This window comes from Amblyomma mixtum, chromosome 3, assembly GCF_055824585.1.
Source record: "Amblyomma mixtum isolate Tamu chromosome 3, ASM5582458v1, whole genome shotgun sequence".
Classification (NCBI taxonomy): domain Eukaryota; kingdom Metazoa; phylum Arthropoda; class Arachnida; order Ixodida; family Ixodidae; genus Amblyomma; species Amblyomma mixtum.
In genome coordinates this window covers 251,225,645-251,251,471 of record NC_143014.1, presented here as the reverse complement: position 1 = coordinate 251,251,471, position 25,827 = coordinate 251,225,645, and the positions used below count along the sequence as shown (strand labels likewise).

The window sequence follows — 25,827 nt, the reverse complement described above, 5'->3', positions numbered from 1 at the left end:
GGATCAAACCCACATCTTTTGGGTCAGCAGCTAAGCACCATAACCACTGCAACACCTTGGCGGCCGGACTCTGCATACAGCAGATTTTAGGAAAAGGACTTCTTATTTGAAAAAAGAAATGAACAGTAAGACAGCAAATTTAATTATGATAGTGAGCTCTAATGCAAGCTTCATGTATTTAGAAGACTGCTAGCAAATTTTATTTGCATAGCTTTCAATACAACTGCTCAAGAGCCAACCTTTGAACGCCATTTTCAAAGCATCATCCCATTTTAATTTCTCCAGCGGCCACTGGCATGCCGGTCTGCGCTCACGATGATTTTGGCATGAGGCTCACTTGGCGTTTTTTTTTGCTTTTTTTTAGTTTTTTCTTACTGCGGATGTATGTGTCCTAATTAGTCTCTAATGGAAAAAGTCTGCGCATGTTTTCTCAATAAATATTCAGCGCGCAGTCAGCACTTGTGTTGCTAGTTCCCTGTTCGTCTATGTCGTGTAGCCGCGCTGACTCTGACGTTATTTACACAAGGAAAGGAAGCGAGTCAGATGAAGCCGGGCTCCGCCGCCCCGCGGAGCATGGCCCGCTGATATGTTCTGCCGGGCTAGTAGCGTGTTCCACCAGGCATCGGGTTCAGGAGCACCGCCGCAGTGCCGAAGGAGGAAGGAACGTGGGCCGGAGATGGGGAGTAGGGGAAGTGAAGGAAAAACTGTATTTACATATTTACATGATTATTTACAAAAAAAAGACAAACAAAGTAAAAACTAAGAAGTCTCAGGTAAACATTGAGGGAATCGCTCAGGGAGTCGCTCCGGGAATGGCTCCGGGAATAGCTAGCTCCTCGATGAACGTGTCGAGCGATTTAAATAGACCCTCCCGAGATCTTCCCGCCTTTTTCCGACCAATCGGAGGAACTTCGTCCGGGTGCTCCAAGGTCGTTCACCGCTTCGTCGTCTTCCTCGGCTGAGGCCCTTGAATAGTCGGAAGTGGCCCGTCAGGCCAGGTGGATTCCATATCTTGTTTCGAGGAAACGCCAAGGGCGAACACCTGCAGCGTCGTCACCTCGCTTCATCCGCTGAGGCCCGTGGATACTCGGAAGTGTTCAGAAGAGCGTGTTGACGGGCTAGTCGTTTCCGGCCAGGTGGATTCCATATCTTTGTTCCAAGGAAATGCCCCAAAGGCGAACACCTGCTGTGGCGTCACTCCGCGGTTGACAAAAGAGCGAGGCGCGGTTGAATGGCAGACGCTTGGCAGACGCTCGTCTCCGCAGGTGGCAGCAGGCGATGAGACATGTCACCCTGACAGATGCACACACACAAAGTCGCACGGTCAATACTGCTGCCTTGGGTGCCGTTTAAGGGGAACTCCGGAAAACACGTCGTGGCAGTTAGGCAGAAGTGGTGGTACGTGGAATCCAAGAGTCGAATACGTCCCTCGTGTTCGGTTCCACCTGTCAGGAGGTTGCATGGGAGCGCGTGCATGAAGAAAGGCCACTTTAGCAGGACCACGCACTGCCTCTGGGCATGGCCTAAGTGGATACAGATGTGACGGGAACACACAAAGAGAGTTTGGGGGGGGGGGGGGGAAGGGTGTAGAAACACAACACCGCTCTGTAGAGAAGATCGGGTTCTCTACGCACGTCGAAGAAACGGACAAGGTAAATAGTGCGATATCAGAAAGACGGCTTTTGAGAGAGTCTTGCCTGTTGTGCATGTTTTCTAGTTGTCGCACACATGTTAACACACCGTAGAGAGATGTTTCGAGATTCCTTGTCGTACCCAGAAAATAGACACGGTAATGAGTGATATTCATTTGCTGAGCACACGAGTGCAGCTTGTTTCCCATCATCAAGAGCCAGCTCTCCGCAAGACACCAACACAGCTCTGATGTACTTCATCATGCCAAGCCAGCTTCTGCCGCCTATGGCTACAAACTAAGGTGAAGTTCGTACGTGCAGCGCTTCCCTGAACTTAGTGACGCGCCGCTGCTGCAGCATGCACCCGATATTCGTGGGTTTCCTCGAAGCTCAAGGCAGGATGTAAAGCCAAGTCAAGCTTCCTTGGACATGACATTTAACTGCGAGGCAAGATCACCATATTGTAAGATCCTGCTATGAGCATAGTAATGCGAATGGCCTAATCTTCCGATGCGCAGCAAAATCTTGCTTTTAATGTTTGTCCCGCCCTCGCACCGAGTAGTTAAAACTGCCATAGAAAACCAATGGGGTCGGTTTCTCACAATAATTGTGCGACAACTGTGGAATTTTATGAGATACTGCTGCGGACATAATGATGGAAACGGTCTAGTCTTCCGATGCATAGCAAATCTTTATTTTAAAGTTTGTCCTGCTAAAGAAACGCGAGGGCTGTCATAGAAAATCAATTTGGTGCGTTTTTGGCAAAAATAGCAGAGAACTTCAAGCGTCCCGAAGAGTGATATGTGGATACGATGATTGCTCCGGTGCAATCTTACGACATGCGAAAAAATTGCGCTCATAACCAAATTCATGTTGAAAAAATGAGCTTGTCCAGAATTTCTGGGTATGGGATCACCAGAGAAGCGTCGCAGGCCAGGTGACCTGCGACGTTACGCGGGCTTGTGTCATCACTGCGAATGAGATAAGTTGAGAGAGATCAGACTAGCCGAACGCACTTATAACTACCTCCGAGTAGTTGAGGCATAGTCTGGTACCACTCTTTGACGAGATATTGCTCTGCGGCTAGGCACAGCTTGTGTAAGCCGTTTTCTTGCCGCAAATAATGTAGCAATCATTCGTACTTGTACCGAAGCCTTAATAGATATTTCTTACATCACTAGCACAAGCATTTACTATACGCTGTGCTAAAAGAATAGCATCCACCTCCTTCGGACCCAGGAGTACGGAGTGTCATCCCTGCTTGCAATAAAACATTCATTCATTCATTCATTCAACAGGATTACACTTCATACTCATAATCCGGAACGCGAACTGCCAATACTGGTGGTAGAGGGGGCGGGGCCTTACTTCAGGTTATAACCAAAGCCTACAATTTTGTGTTGGTTATTTTTTAAAAGAAAGCATTTTTTTTTCCTTCTCAATCAAAACACCTTTGCCGCCACCAACCGTCACTAGTGTTATTTGACTCATGGAAAGACAAGTTGCTCTAAAGGCGCAATCGCTGTCATGTTTTTATGTGCATTTTTTTAGGAACGAGCAAAACAAACCTTACTGTCTGAACCTTACTGAAACGGACTTGGGCTATTTTCCCTTCGGGCCATGTGAAGGTAAGCCGTTGATAATGATGCAAGCTTTATTTCTTCATTACTCGGCACCAAGCTTAGTCACCTCTCTTCGTGGTCCGACGAGGATTGAAGGGACCGGCAGGTGGCCAAAACTTATTAGGAGATTATGGTGGAAATGAAAAGAGTACGCCTCCTATTCACAGAATTGCACGTCTCTAAAAACGAGGTTTTTAAATTTTAGCTTGCTGATGAAAAAGGGCATACAACAAGCTGAAGCGGCGTTCTGTGGCGAAATTTTATTTTTATAGGTATATGGCACCACGTGACCATATCTCAGGGAAATATCACATCGATAATCTTTAGTGAACACTGTTTTTCTTTCAAAGTACTTTGTTATTGTCGTGTCCGGTCGCTGTGTTGAATGCAGCGAAAGACGCACACGGTACTTTAAGACTTCGTTTATTTAAAGCCGATGAGGGTGCGACCAGCGTCGACCGAGGCAGGAGCCGAACTGGCCGCCCGAAGAAAGGAGGGAGCGGAGAAGCGTCCACGGGAGGGAGTGGCTTCCCAAAACAGGAGGAGGATGCGGGGGCGCACCATGGGGGGGCATGGCGACAGCGTGCGACGAGGGGCAAGTGGTCGTTAGGAGGAGGATGCGAGTGGTCGTTAGGAGGAGGATGCGAGTGGTCGTACACACACAAAAGCAATAAGGGGACACAACACTTCCTTCCCCCTTAGAAAGTTGCCTGGTATCGTGCAGGGGGTCGGCGCTCACGCGTGGAGGCGCGCTGGCTTTGTGCGCTCGGGGGAGAAACACTTGTAGGCTGGCTGTTGTTCGCTGTGTCTCCTAGGTCTGTCCTGGGCGAAGTCTCTTCTTCCGGGAAGAGGTGCCAGGCTATGTGGGAAGATGGTGCACGTGTTCTCTCCGCTGGCGGACAGCTCTCAGACGGCGTCGTAAATCTACGCAGCTGGTTGAGATGTCGGCGTGCTACTGTGCCATGTATGTTGACGAGCCAAGAGCGCAGGCCTATGCGTCTGACAATTGTAGCTTCCTCCCAGCGTGGCTTTTTCAGAAACTGTCGGGCGAGGACGCGCTGCCCCTCATTAAGCGTGCCGCAGCGCGGAATTGCTTTTTCTTCCCGGAACGTCTCTGCCTTTGGCTCGGGGAGGATGGCTGTGAGCTGGGTTCGCATTTCACGCTCGAACATCATTTTCGAGGGGGTCTCGCCTGTTGTGCTCTGAACCGTCGTGTGCTGCTTGAAGAGAAAGCGCGCAAGGCGGCGCTGCAGCGAGCCTGTCTGATCTCTTTCAAGGGCGCGTTTTAGCTCGGCTACGTAGCGCTCGGCTTGTCCGTTTGTCGCTGGGTGGTAGGGGGCCGATGTAACTGATGAGATCCCGTTGTCGCGATAAAACTTGAGGATCTCCGCAGACACAAACGGTGTTCCGTTGTCCGACACTACCTTGCGCGGCAGGCCGAACGTTGCAAATAGTGATCGGAGGTTGTCAATGACTGCTGCCGAAGTCGTCTGTCCCATTTGCCTTATCTCAAGCCACTTTGTGTAGGCATCTACGACCACAAGGAAAGTGCAGCCCTCAATTGGTCCTGCAAAATCAATGTGCAGTGTGTGCCATGGTGTGTCTGGCTTTTCCCATTCTGGGACAGGAGCTTTCGGCGGGGCGCTCCGGCTGCTCTGGCAAGGCTTGCATTCTCGCACCACTGTTTCGATGTCGTTGTCAATGCCAGGCCACCACATGTAGCTTCTGGCACACTTTTTCATTGCAACGATGCCCCGATGTCCGGCGTGGATGAGAGACATAGCTTGTGCGCGTAGTTCTCTCGGCATCACAACTCGGGACCCAAATATGATGCAGCCGCGATGGGTGCTCAACTCTGTAGCTCGCCTGCGGTAAGCGTCGAAGTTGTCCCCTTTGAGTTTATGCACGTTGCCTTGTTGAACAGCTCTGTAAACTAGCCGGAGAGCTGCGCACTTCTGCGTAGATGCTGCAACTGTGCCTGCTGTAAGCGGAGGTTCTGGCAGTGCTTCGAACATCAGAACGTCTCCTGGTGGAAATGGTTCGTCAACAGTTGCGTCTAGTGGCAGACGGCTTAGCGCATCGGCGTTTTGATGTTTACTCCCATTGCGGTAGACCAGAGCGTAGTCGTACGCTGAGAGTTTGATGCACCAACGTGTCATTCGCGGAGACAAAGTTGGTGGCATAGGCCTTTGTGGTCCCAGAATGCCCAATAGCGGTCGGTGATCGGTTATAAAGGTCACCTTCCGGCCGGCAATGTACTGGTGAAAATGTGTCGCCGCGTAGACGATGGCTAGCCCTTCTTTGTCAAGTTGCGCGTAGTTGCGTTCTGCTTGCGACAACGTACGTGAGGCGAAGGCGATGGGAGCTTCCCTTCCTTGCTCGTCAGTTTGCGATAGAACCGCGCCGACTCCGTACGGTGATGCGTCGCAAGCCAAAAGCAGAGGCTTCCTTTCGTCGTAGTGGCGGAGGACTGTACATCTTCGAATCAGGTCTTTCAGGGCATCGAATGACTGCTGATGGCGTGGCGACCATGTCCATGTCACATCTTTCCGAAGGAGTTGGTATAAGTCGTTGGCCACGGTAGCTCTTTGTTCCAAGAACCGGTCGTAGAACGTCAAGAGTCCGAGAAAAGCCTGTAGCTCCTGCTTGTTTGTTGGAGCTCGTGCTTCTGTGATCGCTCGCACTTTGTCCTCGGTAGGGTGAATGCCTTCCGCATCAATTCGGTGTCCCAGAAATTGCACCTCTGGCACCGCAAAACAGCACTTCGATTTGCTTATGCACAAATTAGCGTTTGCTAGCCTTTCGAGAACGAGCTCTAGGCGCACTGCATGCTCTTCAGTGGAAGTGCCACTGATGATGACATCGTCAAGGTAGACACAAACTCCTGGGATGCCCTGAAGCACTGTCTCCATGAATTTTTGAAATATGGCCGGGGCTGCAGCTACGCCAAAAGGCAGTCGCTTGACTTTGTACAAGCCTTTCAGTGTGTTAATTGCCAATAATTCAGCAGTTGACTCGCTCACCTTCAGCTGCTGATACGCCTGGGTGAGGTCCAATGTGCTGAAGACTCTTGCGCCACGTAGTACACTGAATACTTCTTCAGGTGTCGGTAGCGGGTAAGAGGACGCTTTAGTCGCAAGATTGACGGTGCTCCGGTAGTCTCCGCAGAGGCGTATGGTTCCGTTCTTCTTGCGAACTACGACAAGTGGTGTGGCCCATTCTGAATGCTGCGTCGGCTCGATGACACCTAGCTGCTCCAGTTTGTCCAACTCTTTTTCAACTGAATCTCGGAGAGCAAACGGCACCGGCCTGGCCTTCAGAAATTTGGGTTGCGCGTTGTCCAACAACTCCAGTGTGACCGGGGGCCCTTCGTTTCCTGGAATCTCTTCCGAGAATACTCTTTCGTATTTCTCTTGCAGTTGCTCAACCATGTTCTGGCTCGGCGTCTGGTGTATGCCGCATATCATCACGCCTAGTGGAGAAAACCAGTTTCTCCCTAGAAGGCTTGATCCTGTGCCCTTCACAACAAGCAGAGGTAGCGTATGGGTCTGGCCGTTGTAGTTAACCTGCACGTTGGCAGAGCCCAATAGTGGCAGATTCTGTCCTGACCACGTTCGCAGGTGCGTGTCGTCTTGTTGCAGGGCGGGTGCGTCAGATGGCCATGAAGTTCGGAACGTGTCCTCACTGATCAGAGTACAGGCTGCGCCGGAGTCCACCTCGAACTTAATCAGCTGGTGATGTACGCTTACTTCTGTAAAAATCTTCGGTCGCGTGCCGAGATTCATGGTGTTCAGGTCGTACAACACAGATGGTGTTGCTGATGTTGTTCCATGGAGATCAGATAGCGGCGTATTCTCTGAGGCGTTGACGCTGCGATTAGGCTGGGAAGGTGACTTTATCTTGGCCAGTCTCCGTTTCGTAATGCATGCTCTTTCGATATGCCCTCGCTTGTGGCAAAAATTACACGTGGCTGACTGGAATCGACATCCCTGGGGGTTGTGTTGGTCGTCACACCGCCAGCAGCGTTGTGCCTTTTTGACCGATTTTACAACAACAGAAGGCTTGCGCACCTGGTTGCTTGTCTGGTGTACCGGCTCGGTGTTCCGGCGAATCCCTCTCTGCTGGTGACCGGCGCTCTCCGCTCGAACGGCGATGTCGTAAGCTTTGCTGAATGTGAGGTCCTTCTCAGCGAACAGGCGCTGCTGCAGTGACTCGTCACTCAGTCCGCACACAAATCTGTCGCGTAACATCACGTCCAAGGGAAGCATGGTGGTGTTAGCAGAAGAAGCTGCGTCTCCCTCCTGCCCGGTAGCTGTTGTCGACAGCGTTCCAAAATTGCAGTCGGCAGCGAGCTTCTTGAGCGCGGCTACGTAGGCGCTCACAGTTTCTCCTCCCAGTTGATCTCGTCGTTGGAAGCGAGCCCGGCTGTAGACCTCGGATGGCCTTGGGTCGTAGTGCTTTTGCAGCGCTTTTACGATGTCGTCGTAAGACACTGCCGCTGGTGTGCTTGGCTGAATAAGGGCGCAGACAGTATCGTAGGTCTGCTCCCCGCACAGCGTCAGCAGGTTGGCCCTCTTCAAGGCTGGGTCTGTGATGTTGTTAGCTTCAAAGTAGAACTGAAGGCGTCCAACCCACGATGACCACGATGAGCCGTTGAACTCTGGTATCTGATTGGGAAACCCTCGCGTAGCCATGGCTTGTCAATAGCGTTGCGTAGCGCGGGTCGAATCCACTTTCTCGTCGCCACTGTCGTGTCCGGTCGCTGTGTTGAATGCAGCGAAAGACGCACACGGTACTTTAAGACTTCGTTTATTTAAAGCCGATGAGGGTGCGACCAGCGTCGACCGAGGCAGGAGCCGAACTGGCCGCCCGAAGAAAGGAGGGAGCGGAGAAGCGTCCACGGGAGGGAGTGGCTTCCCAAAACAGGAGGAGGATGCGGGGGCGCACCATGGGGGGGCATGGCGACAGCGTGCGACGAGGGGCAAGTGGTCGTTAGGAGGAGGATGCGAGTGGTCGTTAGGAGGAGGATGCGAGTGGTCGTTAGGAGGAGGATGCGAGTGGTCGTACACACACAAAAGCAATAAGGGGACACAACAGTTATATTTTATCTTAGCTCACGCCTTCTTCAATACGTTTTAGAAGGCAGCTGTTCCTTTCCTTGTGTTGAGCCTCATTGTCGTTGTAGGCCGCTGGCGTAACCGGAGAGTGCTTAACGCAGTGGTTGCCGTATTAACTACCGTCTACAGTTACTATGGAAGGAAGAGAGTTTGGACAGAGTGGAGGAATATGGCATGCTCCGTTTGCGGACGCGCCGGCCAGGGAGACGATCAGCGGAGGCGGCAGCGGTAGGGAGCCAACCGTTTGCTCGGCCGGTGCCGAAGCCGACCGAAAAGCAAGGCTCGCAAAGAGTGCCTTTGCAACAAAGACTTTCCAGTCGAAAGGCAATCCGCTTGGGAATGTGTCTTTCTCAAAATCTTGTATCGCGAAATGAAAATACCTCTACAGCTGCGCTGAAAGCTCGCATACCGAGTACCATAATCGTCTTGCCAGTTTTTTTCGAGATCGAGCAGAGTCGCCACCTTGCGACACTGCGGCCAACACTCCTTAGTGTAGATACGTGCGCGCGCCGTCTGCCAGCCACAATCCTGGCGACTATTGTTAGTTTCTGGGTTTGAGTACGCTTCTAGTTACATGACTGTCTCTTAGGAATGAAATGTGGGCACCTTAGCATCCTAGCCTGCAACGAAGGCAATAATTGTCCATATCGAGTATGTCATACAGGATCGGCGTTCTCAGTCGGTCATCGGCCCTTGATATTTGCCGCGCAGCGATGGCGTTAGGTGCCGGTGTGGAAAGAAAAATAACAGGCCTCTTCCATCCCTACAGCTGAATGCAGCCGCCGACCGATCGTTATTCACGTCACTGATGTTTGGGATCCGATAGGTACTGACACACAAGTCGGGTTGAAAACTGCTGCCTAACAAAATACAATGTGAGCGGGTCATTTTGTGGCCTCTGTATGCACGATCAAGTTGTTTTAATGTTTCCTTCGCGCTACATTATTCGATTTAGAAAGGCTACGCCAGCAACAAATGAAACGCGAAGACAACTGAAACACGAACAGCGAAGTGCGAAGAATTTAGCTGAAAGAAGTTTAGTGCTATATAAGCAGTCAGATATCATTTCTAAGGCGCGAAGACTGTCCTTTAGATGTGTTAATCAACATCGTTTGCATTTCCCTCCAGAAGTTTTTATGTTTTTATGTCTGTGTTTCTCTGCTGGCATTTCAGTTCTCTCTTCGCGTTTCATTTGTTGCTGATAGTAGACGTAAGACATTTCTATTTTTTGCTGTTAAACTTTACGGCTACTGCGCATCCGTCACACCACAGCAGTAAGCAGATTTTGCCCAAGAGAGCTGCGAAAACGTTTGACTGTGCACACAAAGCCCAGCATTAAATGTCACTACAAATATTACACGGTCAGACTAGATGTATGCACACCATTGAGAGCCTAGTAACGTTGATGCTGGGATAAGTGCTAAACTATGCTCTCTACCACGCAAGCCAATTATTTCTGACAAGCAAAAGTTATGGGCGTCATATAGTAACGGAAGACAGGGCGGCAGTTCTCACGCAAGCAGTATCAGGAGCCAACAAGCGCGAGACACTTCGACGTTGTCACCTTCATGCGCCACCTGAGAACAAGAGGGGGCATTGCTCCCCCTTGTAAAAGAAATAAAAGCTGGGCTTGAGCACGAGTGAGGGGCGGTGGAAACGAAAACAAAAAGGCTAGCACAAGAACAGAATGTAGGTGGCCGAAGGTGTCCCACGCAACAACTAGGCGAACGCAGAGAGTACAGCACACTACCGCGTGAAGTATAAGCTTTCATGGGAACAACGTGCACGACCTCAGGGCATGGTTCGCGACGCTGAAGCTGTACAGTCCCGTCTGGAAGAACTTCGTAGGTAACTTCCATGATACAGGGCAAAACTTTGTAATGTCCAAAGTAACTGCACATCAGTTTTTCAGGTAAGCTTGGGCGGCGTACCGGGGTCCAAACCCAAACTTGGTCACCGGGATGGTATGGGATGCGTCCATGACGGAGCGCATCAGCGGCCTGATGCCGCTGAACGTAAATACGGGCATGTTTATGTACTTCCTCGGCACGTTCAGCAAACTGTACGGCGTCTGGCGTGAGCGGGTGATCACAATTGCAGCATGGAAGCATGGCATTCATCATCGTCTGAACGTTAACCAGACGAAATGGTGTAAATAACGGGTCGTCTCTTGTATGGCTGTGTTGTAGGCGTATGTGACGTACGGGAGAATCTCGTGCCAGGTTTTGTGCTACATGTCTAGAGATATCGCGATCATGTCGGGGATGGTTCTGCTGAATCTCTCTGTGGGCCTGTTCGTCTGTGGCTTATAGGCAGTGGTTTTGCGGTGGCTCGTGTGACAGCTCAAACACGTCGTCCATGAGCTGTGCCGCAAACGCCGCGCATGTATCAGTGATTACTTGGGATGACGCGCCATGAGGCAACACAATTTTCTGCATAAATAGCTGGGCGATCTCAGATGACGTGCACGCTGCACCACCTTGGTTTCCGCATACCTTGTTAAATAGTCGATCGCGACTGCAATCCGTCTGTGACGGGCTGATGACACAAGAAATAGGCCCAGAAGGTTGATGCCGACTTACTCAAATGGCGTCCGAGGCGGTGCAATAGGTTGCAGCAAAGTCGCGGGTTTGAGAGGCGGCGTTGACACACGCGACAGCCTCTGACGTATAATTGGACGGTGCCAGCAAGTTTTGGCCAATAATACGCCTAACGCACTTGAGCGAGTGCGCGTGCAAAGCCCAGGTGGCCGAAGGTGAGCTTATCGTGGCAAGCAAAAATGATATCGGTGGGGAGGTCTGCCAGCACGACAAGGAGGTGCGCTCGGTCAACAGAGCTGGAGTTTTTCTTGAACAAAATGCCGTTGCTTAGGCAGAAGACGGAGAGGTTCCTAGAAAACTTGACGGTTCCTGTAAATGCTGACGGGTGGCCAAAGTCTAAGCTGCGGACGGCGGCAACGGTGCAAAACTGAGGAATGGGCTAACAGCTGGCGATTTAAAATAAATGTCTCACGCAAAGGTTAAAAAAGCGTTCCTTCAAAACAGGACAAATTTTTGTCCTGTTTTTCATGGCGAGGCGGCGCCTCATAGAGGAGCATTTCCAGCCATTCAGCAGCTCTCGCTGTGACGTCAGCCATCAGATGCATGGATGGATGTTTGTAGCATCCGCTTTGAAACGGGGTGTGTGGCAGGTTCCACCATGCACGGTATTTATTTTTCGTAATATTTCTCCGGTCAATCTGTAAAATTTTATGGTATTATCTATAAATTCTCAATTTTTACCTATACATACATTGTATTCACTTCGACCGATATTGACCGCTCCCATTTAGTAGCACCACATCGCGGCAAGCACAGGAGCAGATGCGTTCAAAGGATCTCCATTGCAAAGCGAGCTATATGGCTGGCATTGAAATGAAGGAGGCGTTGTCTCGTGTCATGCTGTCAGTTTTTTTGCTCGAGTCCGCATAAACTGTTTAGAGACTTTTTTTTTTGCAGGCACCGATCCCTTTCTCACGAGAATGATTGGGATTAATTAAACTAACGCATGAGGTGCAGCCACACGTATAGCGACTACTTAAATAGTTGGGAGCCAATGGCTCTACTTTTGACCTACGCAATAAGAAACCTCTCACAGCTGCTCCTCGCCAAATCTGAAAATTCTTCTGCAGAAATACCTGCGGAATAGCAACGAAAGAAACCAGAAACCTTACCGCCACCTTCTTGCCATAAGCATAGTCAGCGTCTCTGAAACGCAGCATATCTAAGACGTTTTAAGGCTTTAGCCTCAAGGTTACGGCACTTGGCGCCCCAATGAATATTGTATAATGCAATATTGTGGCGGTAAGATTTTCCCTGACCCTTCAGTGTCTTTCTTGCTGGGCCGGATCTTGAGGTTCAACTCTTCCCGCAAGTTCTGTCCCGCCTTTGCTCATTGACAAGTTGCCAGCACTAGCCCCACGTAATATCCGTCGTCCACATACTGCGTCGACAAGACAACGTATAGAAACTCCTCGCGCAACATCACCGGTTCTAATCTTCAAAAAAACATCTCGGTTTGAAAAGAAAGCGCATCTCTGCTGCCAAACTTTTAAATCTTTATCTACTAAAGTGCTTCATACTTCGGCCCACCGGCAGATCTTTAGCTGAACCACCGGAATCTGTATTATGCTATTCATGACATGCCAAAAACACTCCTTTTTCACATTTATCGTCTGCAAAAAAAAATATGTTTTAATAGCGGGCGTTAAACTTATAACGTTATAATAGACGTTAAATGCCAACAGAAGGATTTCAGATGCGCGCATACAACAACGAATTGAAGAAAAGATGTATCTGAAAGCACTAAATTTTCTGCATTTCCTTTTAATACACAGCAATAAACATATCAAGAGAGCGGCGGGCTCACTCAGGGGTAGGAAACTTCGATAGACACCATTCTCCAGCTAATCCAGACGTCAGCGACATTTCTTCCCATAGCGGCCGGAGGAAGGCCAACTGGAGCGTCGTGTCGTTGTCATGGCAACGGTATCTAGCAGAAAAAAAAACTCTATGCCCTAGTGGGATTCGAAGCACTGCCTGCGAAAACATATAAACTTCCTTTTCCAGCCCCTCAAACAACCGGCAACCTCTGCTGTCTCCAGCCCTGCTAGCATACACAGGAAGTATTCATTTTTAACCATAAGTTCTTCTGTCACCGTGCTGAAGAACTTCAAACTGCAACTAAATGGAGTTTCCTACCTCTGGCTCGCTCTTGAGGCCACTCATCCTGGTTTTGTCAGGTTGAAACTCAGATATTGAGGCTTATTTTTAGTGGTTTGTAGTGAGTAGAGCCTGTGAGAGTCTCGGCCCGAGAGTCTGAGCCTGAGCACTGCAGGTGTTAGCACCGTATTGCGTCGTTTAAACCAGGCCTCATATGACAGAATCAAGTGAATAGATTGTGAAAAGAAAACATTGCATAAAGGTAACATGCCGTCAAGAATTTTGACGTTTTCTTACTGACAAAGTGTTGCGCACGACTTCTGAGGTTTCAAAGAATGCTGAAGAGACGCAAAAAAATTTTGAGAAAATATTCTCGGAAAATGCTATTCAGCACAATTCAGGCACGCTGAATTAAATAACAAATAACCGGTTGTCGAACGCTACATCTGGTGATCCTGGTAATCAATGGCTCTGCAGCGTGTAGTATTCACTAAATGTCAAGTACAGTGTTTATCGACGCTCAGAATTCTCAGTGATTCTCAGTGCTAATGGGCTATGCTCACGTCAGCACCGCAGATGCTTTGAAAGCCGACATTTGATGCCTGATCACACGACATGGCCGCCAGCTTTCATGCACCCCACCAAATACTCAGACCATATTGTGTCAGCGCTTATTTGTTTTGTGGGGCGGATAATGGCAGCTGAAAAGCGGCCCCTTGGACAGTCCAAAGGATGTCTACAGCGTGAACTTAGCCTGCCCAAGATATCTTGGATTTCTTTTATGACAAAGGATACTCTGCAAGACATTTCAAACAGCATTTTAAACAGTTGGCGCACATCCCACGAAGCTGCTGCACATGTGTTCCTCTAGGGTCCACAGAGAGTTGAGGGAGTTGAGGTTGTTGCAAGCTACAGGTGGGATTAGCCTAGAACTGTAAGAGGCTCCTGTCTTCTTGAGGGAAGCGAACAACACACACCTTACCGCGTTGCACACTGGGCAGCACATAACATAATGTTCTGTATTCTCGCGCGCACCACATCTGGAGCATAGCTGAGACGAAGCCAGGCCCGTAGAGTGCCAGCCAGTTCACTCAAAGTGCAATGTGCAAAAGTGTAATGCTCAAGACAGCATGTAATACAGTATTCTAGACTTGCTTTCCACTGTCACCTTGCAACTGCCGATTTATCCTACTCGGATGACGGCCGTTTACCTTCGGAGACCTGTGAGAAGCGACTCCGCAGCCCAGTAGCGACGTCTCGGCAGACATTCTGGCAGGCAGTCTCACTGAGCGCCGAGTGTTCCGCACGTCCCGCTTCGAGTCGTTCCCCGCAGCTGTTGTCTTCGGTGGGACCCTAAACAACCTTCTGATGAGGCAAGAGAAAGAATGACAGACGACGGGTGGACAGATAGACGGACAGATACATACAGACAGACGGACAGATACAGACAGACAGACAGACAGACAGACAGACAGATACAGACAGATACAGACAGACAGACAGACAGACAGACAGACAGACAGACAGACAGACAGACAGACAGACAGACAGACAGACAGACAGACGGACGGACGGACGGACGGACGGACGGACGGACGGACGGACGGACGGACGGACGGACGGACGGACGGACGGACGGACGGACAGACGGACGGACGGACGGACGGACGGGCGGGCGAGCGGGCGGGCGAGCGGGCGGGCGGACAGACAGACAGACAGACAGACAGACAGACAGACAGACAGACAGACAGACAGACAGACAGACAGACAGACAGACAGACAGACAGATGGACAGATGGACGGAGGAAGAGAGACTAATGGGCGAAAATGGACAAACAGACCGACAGACAGGCAGAAAAAGACAGACAGAAAAGAGAAGGGCCGACAGAGAAAGAGACAGAGAGACGGATGGACATTGAAGTAGGCATACACACGAAATGACAGGGAAAGAGACCGACAGACAGACGAACGGACTGACGTAGAAAGAGACATACTGACGGACGAATGCACAGGCAGACAAGCAGATGGACGGACGGACGGTGGAAGAGACAGACAGATGTACAAACAGAAAGAGACAGACATAAAGAGAAGGTCCGACAGAAACGAGATAGGAAAACGAACGGACAGTGAAAGAAGCCGATGCATAGACAGAGAGACATACAGAAAGACAGATGGAAAGACGAATCGACAGACAGAGAAAGAGACGGACGGACAGACAAAGAGACGGACAGGGAAAGAACCAGAGAGACGAACGGAGGGTGAAAGAGACCGATGGATAGAGGAAGATGGACACAAAGGCAGACGGCGGGGCATATGGACAGACGGGCATACATACATACAGACAGACGGACGGCTGGACGGAGAAAGAGACAGACATACGGATGATGACAGCAGACAGACAGATAGATGGGTGGACATCAGGTAAAGACACACAGAAAACATTACGGATGATTTGGCGTGTTTAGGCGAAACGTGAGTCATGTGTGCTAGCAGTCCGGTATCGCTTCGAGGTTCAGATTCGGCTCGGTCATGCCTGCTTTACCTTGGCAGGTTGCCCACAACTCGGTGGCCAGGTTGTCACCTGCCCACCGTGGCAAGTGGGCAGCCTGCAAGAGTTAAGCAGATTTCAGACAAAGATCGGCGAAATCGCTGTGTGGGAGCCTTAGTGCTAGCGCGCTAAAACTGGAGAGAACACTTAAGTTTCGCCTCAAGAGTATGACGCGATAGCGTTCATGGGTAAATTCCCATGGGCAAATGCCTACTTGGGGCCCAGCAGCCAGAGCACGAAATAGGCCGGCATGCAGATGAACCGCATGCCCACGCATGATCAACAGCTTCAGCCGGTGTTCTACTGACTAGCCCCTACCCAACCCTTCTCAGAGCTCGCACCATGTGCACACGTGAAATGAAGACAGAGGGGAGGTTCAAGCGGTGCGCTCGATTTTGTGTTTTGGCAGCAGACAATCCCTGGCGGCCCTATGTAGCGTTTAAAGGCATGCAGAGTAAAACATGATCCATGTTAATGTGCATGCTCGATACGGTCTTGTTTCGAGCCCTAGGCCACTCGTGAACCATGCCACTATACTCCCGAATGTGTCATTCGAGCGCTCTGGACAGGTCTATGGACAACAGTCGTCTTAATTTTTATTGCGAAAGCAATACTGCTGGCACTTTTCTGCCGTCGGTGGAGGTCGTTCCTTCGCTCCGGCGCAGCTGCGGCGCACGACCACGTGACAGCGTGACGTCACGACCAGAGGAGAGCAGGGGCCCCAACTCGTCTTTTCGGCCGTAGTCGTTCCTTCGCTCGGCGCGGCGGCTACCACGTGACGGCCTCCTCGGCCCGCCGCGTGAGGGCGCTCACTAGGAGAGGATAAACGGGGCTCCGCAGGCGCGCTCTGCTTAGTCGTCTGAGGGGTTGTACAAGGCGTCGCTGGAGCGACGTGCTGCGCGCAAACGCCGGCGCCGTGCCGAGGAGACAGCTGAAGAAAGGCAAGAGCGGCTGGCTAAGCAACGCGCCTATGCCGCAGAATGGCGAGCACGGTGGCGTTCTATAAGTTAAGTGAGCGAGAGTACTTTCATGGACTCTCTGAATGCCGAAGAATTGTCTATGACTAGTGCATCGAGCGATATAATGACGACTATGTAATTACCAGTGTTCAGACCAAAAGTCACTACTTTACGGACCACCAAAGCGTGTTCATTGGAATAAACAAACAGTAGAAACCATGTGTCCACAGTAAATCCTTTAGTTGCACAAAAGGCGAAGCCATGCCAAACCACCAGCAGAGCCAAGCGCAGCCAGGGAGCTATTGCTTTCGCAATCACTCAGGCTTAACCAGAGCTAAGCCACAGCTAATTTTAGCTCCCGTTGTCGGCAGTGTGGTGACGTCACGCTGAGACCGAGAGCCAGCATCGTGGCACTGAATTCCACACAGCCGGGGCCTGAAACGAGAGCATCCGGGCACCGTACGAGATTTAACGAGACTCTCTAAACCCTCCTACAGGACCGGCATACAACCACCAGTAGCTTCGCGCCGAACGGGTGGTGGCGTTCCTCCCTTTATGTACCGTGCGGTTCGGGTGTCCACCGAGATGACAGAGAATTACTGCGCCATTTCCTTTCCTCAAAAAGCCTTGCGTTCAAAGAGTAAGGCATCGCGCCGAACGGGTGGTGGCGTTCCTCCCTTCCTGTACGGTGCGGTTCGGGTGTCCACCCAGATGACAGAGGGTTACTGTGCCATTTCCTTTCCTCAAAAAGCGTTGCGTTCAAAGGGCAAAGCATCGCGCCGAACGGGTGGTGGCGTTCCTACCTTCCTGTACAGTGCGGTTCGGGTGTCCACCGAGATGACAGAGAATTACTGCATAATTTCCTTTCCTCAAAAAGCGTCGCGTTCAAAGGGCAAGGCATCACGCCGAACGGGTGGTGGCGTTCCGTGGACTGCCTGGCAGCGCTACAACACGCTGTCGCGTTCCACTCCTAAAGGCGAAGCTTAAGCGTCATTAATTAGCAGTTAACTAGTATTTAGTCATTAAGCTAAGCTAATTCCGCTAAGCTAATTCCGGCGTTCATTGATGCGCTCTGACATAGACAGCGCTGTAGACTGTGATTTGGAGGAAAGGAAAGGCGCCTTACCAACTCATTGGTTTACTGGACACCTCGATATCACTTCAGGCTAATTCCGGCGTTCCGTGCAGCACTCAGGCTCTCGCCTTTCACTACTTTAGTCGCTAAAGTTGCTCGTAATTTGCTTTCGCAACCTTCCGGGCTTAACCAAGCTAAGCCTCTGCCAATTTTTTTGTACTTGCATGAACGACAACATTTATTTTTATTTACACAGCTGCAACATATTACCGAGGGTCGCGATTGCGGAAATCCAAACCAAAGCGAATATGTAAAATTTGCGCGTTATTATAGTGTTTAAGGCTCAGTAGCCAATAATTACAGCATGCTGCAGCATTACTGCAGCACGGTGCATGATGTTTGGAGCAAAATATTAGAAATGCGTCCTGTAAATTCAAATTTGATGTCTTTATGCAGACAGGTCGACAGAAAAATAAAAAGAAAGAACGGCGAAAATTTTCTCGGTGACCCTGGCTTTAAACGTACCGACAGCACACTAAGACCTGAACGACCCGCTCACAAAGGCAAATCCAGTGGCTGTTTGAGATGAGGCCCAAATTCTCTGCACATGGCACCACAATATAGGTTTGTATGCTACAAATGTCACAGCGCTTTTATTAACTTCGGAAATGCAAAAAAAAAAAGCCAAACGGAGGCTATTCCACTTTACTGTGAGTCATGCGCGAAGTTCGGCTGTACCAAAGCAGGTGGCAGTAGTCTTATTGCGCACTAAATTGCATTTTTACCTTGCTTTTCAGAACCAGAAAAACAAGGGGAGGCTCAGGCGCTTTACTTCGATGGCAAGTCATGCTATGTTGGACGGTTCCCTCTTTCCGGCACAGATCGTAAGTGAGGCAGGAATTTTGTTCTTGCCGCGCGAAACTGCTCAGCAGGGTTTTAAGTTTAATCAAAGCTGCAAAAAGACTAGCACCATGTTCGCTCTCTGAGGCCCGCTCGCAAAATACCGGCGTATTTCCTTAGCTATCAGTGTTAACTGAAGGATAGTTAATGAAAGCAACTTCCCAGTTTATCAGCCTCCAATCTGCACGCACGCGGCCAGCGAAACCAGTTTCTATGCACTTCATCGGCAACATTCAAGAGGGTAATATTGCACTTGCCGCCCGTTTTCCTCTTGTGTTGCTGCATCCAGGGTTTAAATCTCAAGCTTTAAACGCGCGATGCTTAAGCGAACAGTTAACTAGGCATTCGCTAAATTATGACAGTGTCTTGACGCCCGCCGAATTTTTCGGGAAGAAAAGAGCACTAGAGCATTTAGCCCCTAAAATCGTAACTTAATGCAGTATGTAGCCAGACAAGAGGAACATAATGGAGAGAAGACGTGCCCTGACTCGCTACTCGAGTGTTAATTAATAAAAACTTCTTGAATGTGGTTTACAGGCCAATTAACAGTATGATAAAGCTTGCAGATAGTAGGCGTAAGTGACATAGGGCGGAGGGCCGAAAGAGAAACCGGCGGCTGACCTGATTCTAGCAGCTCGCTTGTCGTGGTGGCTGGAATCGAATTATTGTTATCCAGAATCTCAAATTGGGTTCCGCCCTCACATTGGAACAGAAGACGGTCTGGCTGTTTTGGCTGCGGACGTACTAAACCATTCTCCCCATAGTCATCTTGTTCGTACGGTGATCGCTACTGACATCAGAAAGGCATATGACAACGTCCTACACTCTTCTATTCTTGGCACCCTTCAAGATCTCGGTCTCCCGCATCGCTTTCTCCTTTCAATTCACTCATTTTTAACTAACAGAACCTTCAGCGTACGTGTCCATGGGAAGCCTTTTGGTCACTTTACCTCCAACCGCGGTGTACCCCAGGGCTCCGTCCTCGCCCCCACATTATTTAACGTAACTTTTATACCTCTTGTCCGAGCCCTACAGAAAATTCCTTCTGTGCCCGTCCTTGCGTACGCCGACGACATAACCTAGTGGTCCTGTAATCCAGATGCGTCTGTGCAACAGTCGGCGCTTCAGCAAGCGCTGGATGCCTTAACATCACGACTACCCCCTTTGGGTCTGACCCTCTCGTGTAATAAATCTTGTTTCATTCGCATTGGCAACAGAAGTGGCTTACGGAAAGCAGCACCTTTTACCTTCACGGTAGATAATTCTCCAATTCCTCAAGTTGAAAGTGTGCGTGTTCTAGGCCTTCTACTTCATACATCTGGGACTGGGACTCCGTGGCTAAACGCGACCCGTAAATCGGCTCACGCTACTCTCGGTCTGATTCGACGCATAGCTATGCGCTCTGGCGGAGCGCGTTTTGATACTGCCCGTCAACTCGTGCGCTCCATCCTTCAGCCGCGGATAGTGTACCAAGCGCAATTTCATCGCCTCACCCGCCGACAGTGGGACTCCCTTGAATCAATCAATCGGGAGGCTATGCGCGCCATAACTTATCTTCCGCGTATCACACCCATACCCATTCTGCAAGAATACGCTCAACTTAATACATTGAGTGAACTTATCGACCAGCGTGAGGCAAACAGAGCACGCAAGATGTCGCTTAAGCTTCATCGTTTACAGACTCTTCCTCCATGGTCATACTGTCAGCTCACAGACAATCGCCCCTCTGCTTCGACGCCGATATCAGCCGCCCATCTTCCATCAGGGTGCATAATATACACCGATGCATCACACACAGCAGTGCAGGGAGTTACTTCAGTTTACAGTCCCTCACATCCTCATCTCAACTCCCGCGCTAGATATAGCACGGATACTTGCTCCTCCCTGGCCTTGGAGCTTCAGGCGATACACAATGCCATTGCTTCCCTTCCACTCGTACCTACTTTCGATATTGTACACATTTACACCGACTCCCTTGCCGCCCTTAAGCAGCTTAAGGCTGTCCGGCGCAAATTCCAAGTTACACAATCCATTCACCAACTTTGCACAAAATACCCCTGTCCTGTGCGTATACACTGGATTCGGGGGCATGCCCAGGATCCGCATAATATCCATGTGGATGCAATGACACACCTTGACACATCCGATATCCCGCCACCTTCCCCTCTTCCCTCAGATCCGTTCCTGTCCCATGTTTCCGAGAAACAGTCTTTGCGTCAGCGAACACGCGCTCTAATTCCTCCGTGTTCGTACCCTCTCCCCCGGAGTCTCACTCGGGAGGAGGAGGTATCTCCGGATTCGGGCAGGAGCGGCTCTGACTCCTCCTGTGCGTCATCGGTGGCGTGACAAACGTTACGAAGTGACAGACAAGTGTCCCCATTGTGGTGCTGCGCCTGACCAGTGTGATGAAAAACGCTTGCTGTGGACTTGCCCGGCTACAGCTTCCGTGAGACGACGTTTACTAAGAAAGGTTGGCCTGCGATGGGACGTTGCAGACGACTATACCAAGTGGACACTAGATAATCGCTATATCACGAACTTTTGCCGCTTTTTAAGCGAGGCTTGTTTGCACGCCTTTTTATAACTTTCCTTTTTCATTATGCCTGATGGCAAACAGCTCGAATAAAAAAAAAATTAATTAACAGCATGATACATAGAGAAAAGGCAAACCATTCATGACACAACTGTGAAAGGGGAAAAAATTGTCAGCATTGCGGATGCGCCCGGGAAGATACGTACAGGATCTCTATCGCTGACGGAGTACAGTTGTAGGAGTTATGCAGATACATCTGTTATTATGTAAAAGTGGGCCAGCTGTCCAGAAATCCCGTTAATTAAAGCTGAGATTCTGTCAAGTTTGTACCAATTGAAAATCTGCGTAATCAAGAGGTGTATATGTATGTAAAGATTCAGTTATCATTCCTTAACAAATTGCCCTAGTCTCAGCCTAGATCAGAACTTAAAAATTTAATGTACGGAAATTCGTCAAGTGAAACGTACTTAAAGACGAATTCTTTATCAGGTGTTAAGTAGCTTCGAAACAAGTGTCGGTCTGACAAACTTTTTTTCTGCGTTTTTCCTGCAGATTGCCTCCTGTTTTTGAAGAAGGGATACGAGGACGCTGTGCCAGAGGAATGTGTGAAGCAGTATGATGAGATATGTGGATCAGTGAAGTACACCCTTTACGACAAAGATGATTGCTCATAACTGGGCTTGGCAGACCGCACTAAGCATGCCTTGGAGGTTCTTCCTCATACACCTCGAACGCACTGTGTTCAGTCCTTGCAAATAAAACGAATCAGAGAACCTGCTCCAGTTCTCTTCAAGCGCCTTTACTTTTTCTTGTAATAATTTTCTTCTTGCAGAAATTTTTAACGCCGGAACTTAGGTGGCTCGGCTATTGGCTGATGGAGAATAAGTTCTCTGAAAAGGATTACGCATTTCGAGTGAGGACGTCCTGGCAGCGCCTGAGGCTCTCAGGACTTGAGAGGCCTGAGTGCAGCGACCAGCTTGAGAATGCGTCGCGATGTCGAAACGGCCGCGTTTCAAGATTTACGAGAACAGTGATAAACAGTCGGCTCCTGTAAATAATAGATTACTAAAACAGTTGTTTGACACCGGAGCCTTGCGTGCATAAGGCGTCCGACGGCAGCTGCCAAATTTCTCGCGACCTAGCCTTCGCTCATGCCCTTACGCTGTTCATGGTGGCACACGCGCGCATGAAAAAGAAAAAAGCAAAAAGTGCAGCCATCGCACCATCGCATCCCAAGCAGTTCTCTCGCTATACTTCAGTGATCTCAAGACATTAAACGCCGCCGCAGAATTGGCAATGTAAAATGAATTTCGCACGCACGCACGCAGACGCACAGAGTGGAGTTTCACTTACTTCCATAGGAGTCGTGCCCTACTTTGTTGACGTCACTAGTGTCGTCACTGGTTTGGTTTAGTTTGGTTTATGGGGTTTAACGTCCCAAAGCGACTAAGGCTATGAGAGACGCCGTAGTGGAGGGCTCCGGAAATTTCGACCACCTGGGGCTCTTTAACGTGCACTGACATCGCAGAGTACACGGGCCTCTAGAATTTCTCCCCCAAAGAAATTCAACCGCCGCGGCTGGGATCGAACCCGCGTCTTTCGGGTCAGCAGCCGAGCACCATAACCACTGAGCCACCGCGGCGGGGCTGTGTCGTCACTGTTGACGAGCTGCGCTACGTGCCTGGAGGTGCCCACCATTTGGCCCGCGCTGTCTTCGGCATCATTTTAAAAGCAACAGTAACACGGTGATACCTGCAGCTGTCTCCAGGGTAGAATTTGTTCATTAGCGTTACTGCCCCCCCCCCCCCTCCCTTTTTTCAACCAACATGCTATGTGTTGTGCATCGGGTCGTGAGCCGCCAGTCCCTATCTAATAGAAGTACTCAGATGTATCTTTTAATGCTCAGATGCGGTGGTAATAGTAAAGCCAATTTGTCCGAAACCTTCTCTTTTGTGGGCCGGAAACAGCCGTGTTTGAACCGCAATAAATTAGTTTACAGGTGGTGTGAACAATCTAGCACGTTGCACATACTGCATGCAACAACGCACCCGCAAGCTGTGAATGCCGCGATTTGAAACGCACACATGAATTTTTTCAGCGTGAATTTAGAGAAGCGCAGACAGAAGTAGGCAGGACACCGCTCGACAGCGCTATTTTCTCTATCTCGCGTTTTTAATCGGATCTTTTTGTTCAGATATATTCACCAGGACCTGAGAAAAAATGCACTTTCACAATTTCATAAGCTGATAGCTACAGCACATGGATCACTGTGATCGTCGCCATCATCGTTAGACTCCAGGTGTTGGTTCTGCATTTCCTAATGATCAGCGGCGTACTGTCGCGCGGCTGTAAATGGAGCCTGAGAGGACAGGAAGCGTTTTCTAAAAAAATTGGAGACGTATTCATTTTCACACTACTGCGGTTCTTGAAAGAAAACTGCTATAGATAGCGAAACAGAAGAAATACAGTAAAACAAGAGAATGCATAATGGATCGTCGCTGCTACGCTCCGATATACATGTATCTCAAGTTGGTTACCCTCCGATCTCTTCTAAAATGTGAACTTGGGCTAAACATTTTGCTGCACTCGGATGAAGCTCCGCGCTCGTTTAGACCACCTCGCAGCATTCCTTCACAACAAAAAAAGTAATCATTTGGGAAAGCTTGTTGTTACCCTAATAGTAAGCTAACTACCAGACGAAATTTTACGCTCAACAATTTTGATTCCTCGGGCTTGTTTGATATAGTCAAAACATAAAAAATTTGATCTCGTTTACTGTTGTGATTGGTCAGCCGGGTACTGCAAAACGCCGCGGACCATGGCCCACTGTTACCAACTTGTGTTTCGTTAAGTTGTATCCTACCATAGTCTCTCATCGCGTCACTGTTAACGGCTAATGCTCTACCATAACGGAACTATTATCAGGCGTCCCCATAAACTCACTTCTACGTCCACTCCTGTTTATAATACAAATTAATTATTCATCTAATTGTGTAATTAATTATTCATCTAATTTATTGCGAAATTAACCGTGGCACTGACAAAGAAGCCATCCTTCCTGGCAAATTGAAATAATGTTGAACACTACCCTCAGAACTCAGAAATGAAACTACATCCTAAAAAATGCTGATAGCGATGTGCTTGGAAACTTACATTTAAACTTAGTAATCCTAATCTGAGATTAGGTTATTTATGTCGCAATTTTATTAAAGCGCAGTATACATTAAAAGTGCAAATTTATGAGAACGTTGTTCTTGCTAATTGAGAATATGCTGCCTCCATTTCGGACCCACACCAACCATCCTACACTTACTCACTAGAACTAGTTCACATCTCTGCCCGTTTTATTCTCTCAAACTATGCCCACACTGCAAGTATCATGTCAAAGAAAAATAGTTATTCTTAGCTAGCCAGTCTCTGCGAAAAAAAACTAACCCATCTGTGGTTTCTTCCGCCAAATCTACCACCATTATTCTTTATGCAATCTGTTGATTATCGGTCCCAATTTGATCATTCCCACAATTTTTGTTCTACACACAGTTTCCCACAAACATGTTCTATACTTTTACCCCTCATGCGCCTATTGATATGAACCCCTTTCCCGCGGACACCGCTTTAACCTCTGACTAACCCCTTTTTTCGTCACATTTTGTTCATTTATTTCTCTCCTGACAGCGTGACTTGATGGTGCTTAAAAATTGTTCTTCCTTATTTCATTTTTAGCCTTTCCCTTGCATTTCATTGGACAATACATTGTGTTTTTCATTTTTTCATAGCATTTATTGTCATTCATTGCCTTTGCCATGTCTAAGTCAGTTTCGTGTGCTCCTTTAACCGACTCTCCTCTGCAAGGCCACGTCGCTTGACGGTACATCCTCCTCCCGCTGCGTGAACTGCGGCTGATCTGGATTCACATTCTCCTCGTTATGACCTCCACCGCTCTCAATCGTTCTTGTTCTACAATGATTCACCTCCAAGTTCGCGCCGACAAAAGGGCTTCCTTTCACGACGCCTGTTCTAAAACGAACTATGAACATTAGCTCAATAGAAGCTTATCACTTTGAAAAATAATGAGATTGTGGAAGCGTCATTCCAAAGACGAGCTCCCACTCTTCAGGCCCTTAGAGAGATCCTTTTCTCTCGAGCCCCCTGCGCTTTATACGTAAGGCTACTCAGGGTGTGTCGTGACACACGCTGAGTAGCCTTCTATCTCGACTCTTATTTGTGCACCAAAAAGTTGCAGCGCACTGTCTTTTTTCTTTCAGTGTGGAAAACTGCATACTTCGTAATCCACGAAAACCGACTTTATAAACTCGCTCAAATCCTTTCCTGAGGAGCACGTGTTTTATAAATAAAACTTGGCCTTTGAAATTTTTTTTTTCCTGTGGCTTGTTTCAACATTTTCATATTTTTGTATTGCGATCATTATGTGCAAACTGGCTCCTATTATTGTTATACCTCAAGACGCTGGCTCACATGAAACCTTTCGCTGGCTTCGAAACGGGCTTCAACTTCAAGAATCAATGTCTTCCTCTCTGCTCTTCTTTACCTAAATATCTCCGATGTCTCGTCCATATATTTCGGGCCACATTTGATGCGTAACATGCGTCTGTTGAGGGAATGTATGGGGGAACTTGGAGGGATCTCTCGGTACTTAAAACTTGGCCGAGACATTTTCACCCTGCTGGATGGTTCTGCACTTGGCTTCTAAAAAAATCGAGTCATAACTGCGAACCAATAAA

General features: G+C 49.1%; 1 protein-coding gene across 1 annotated transcript in view; it reads left to right on the top strand.

The window, feature by feature from the left end:
• The window catches only part of LOC149354330 (uncharacterized), a 33,738-nt gene extending 11,979 nt beyond the window's left edge, over positions 1-21,759 (top strand). The window contains exons 3-5 of the mRNA XM_089577495.1: positions 3,183-3,259; positions 18,450-18,536; positions 21,638-21,759. Coding sequence (XP_089433621.1) covers positions 3,183-3,259; positions 18,450-18,536; positions 21,638-21,759 — 286 coding nt within the window. The remainder of the gene's footprint in view (positions 1-3,182; positions 3,260-18,449; positions 18,537-21,637) is intronic.
• The last annotated feature ends 4,068 nt before the right edge of the window (positions 21,760-25,827 follow it).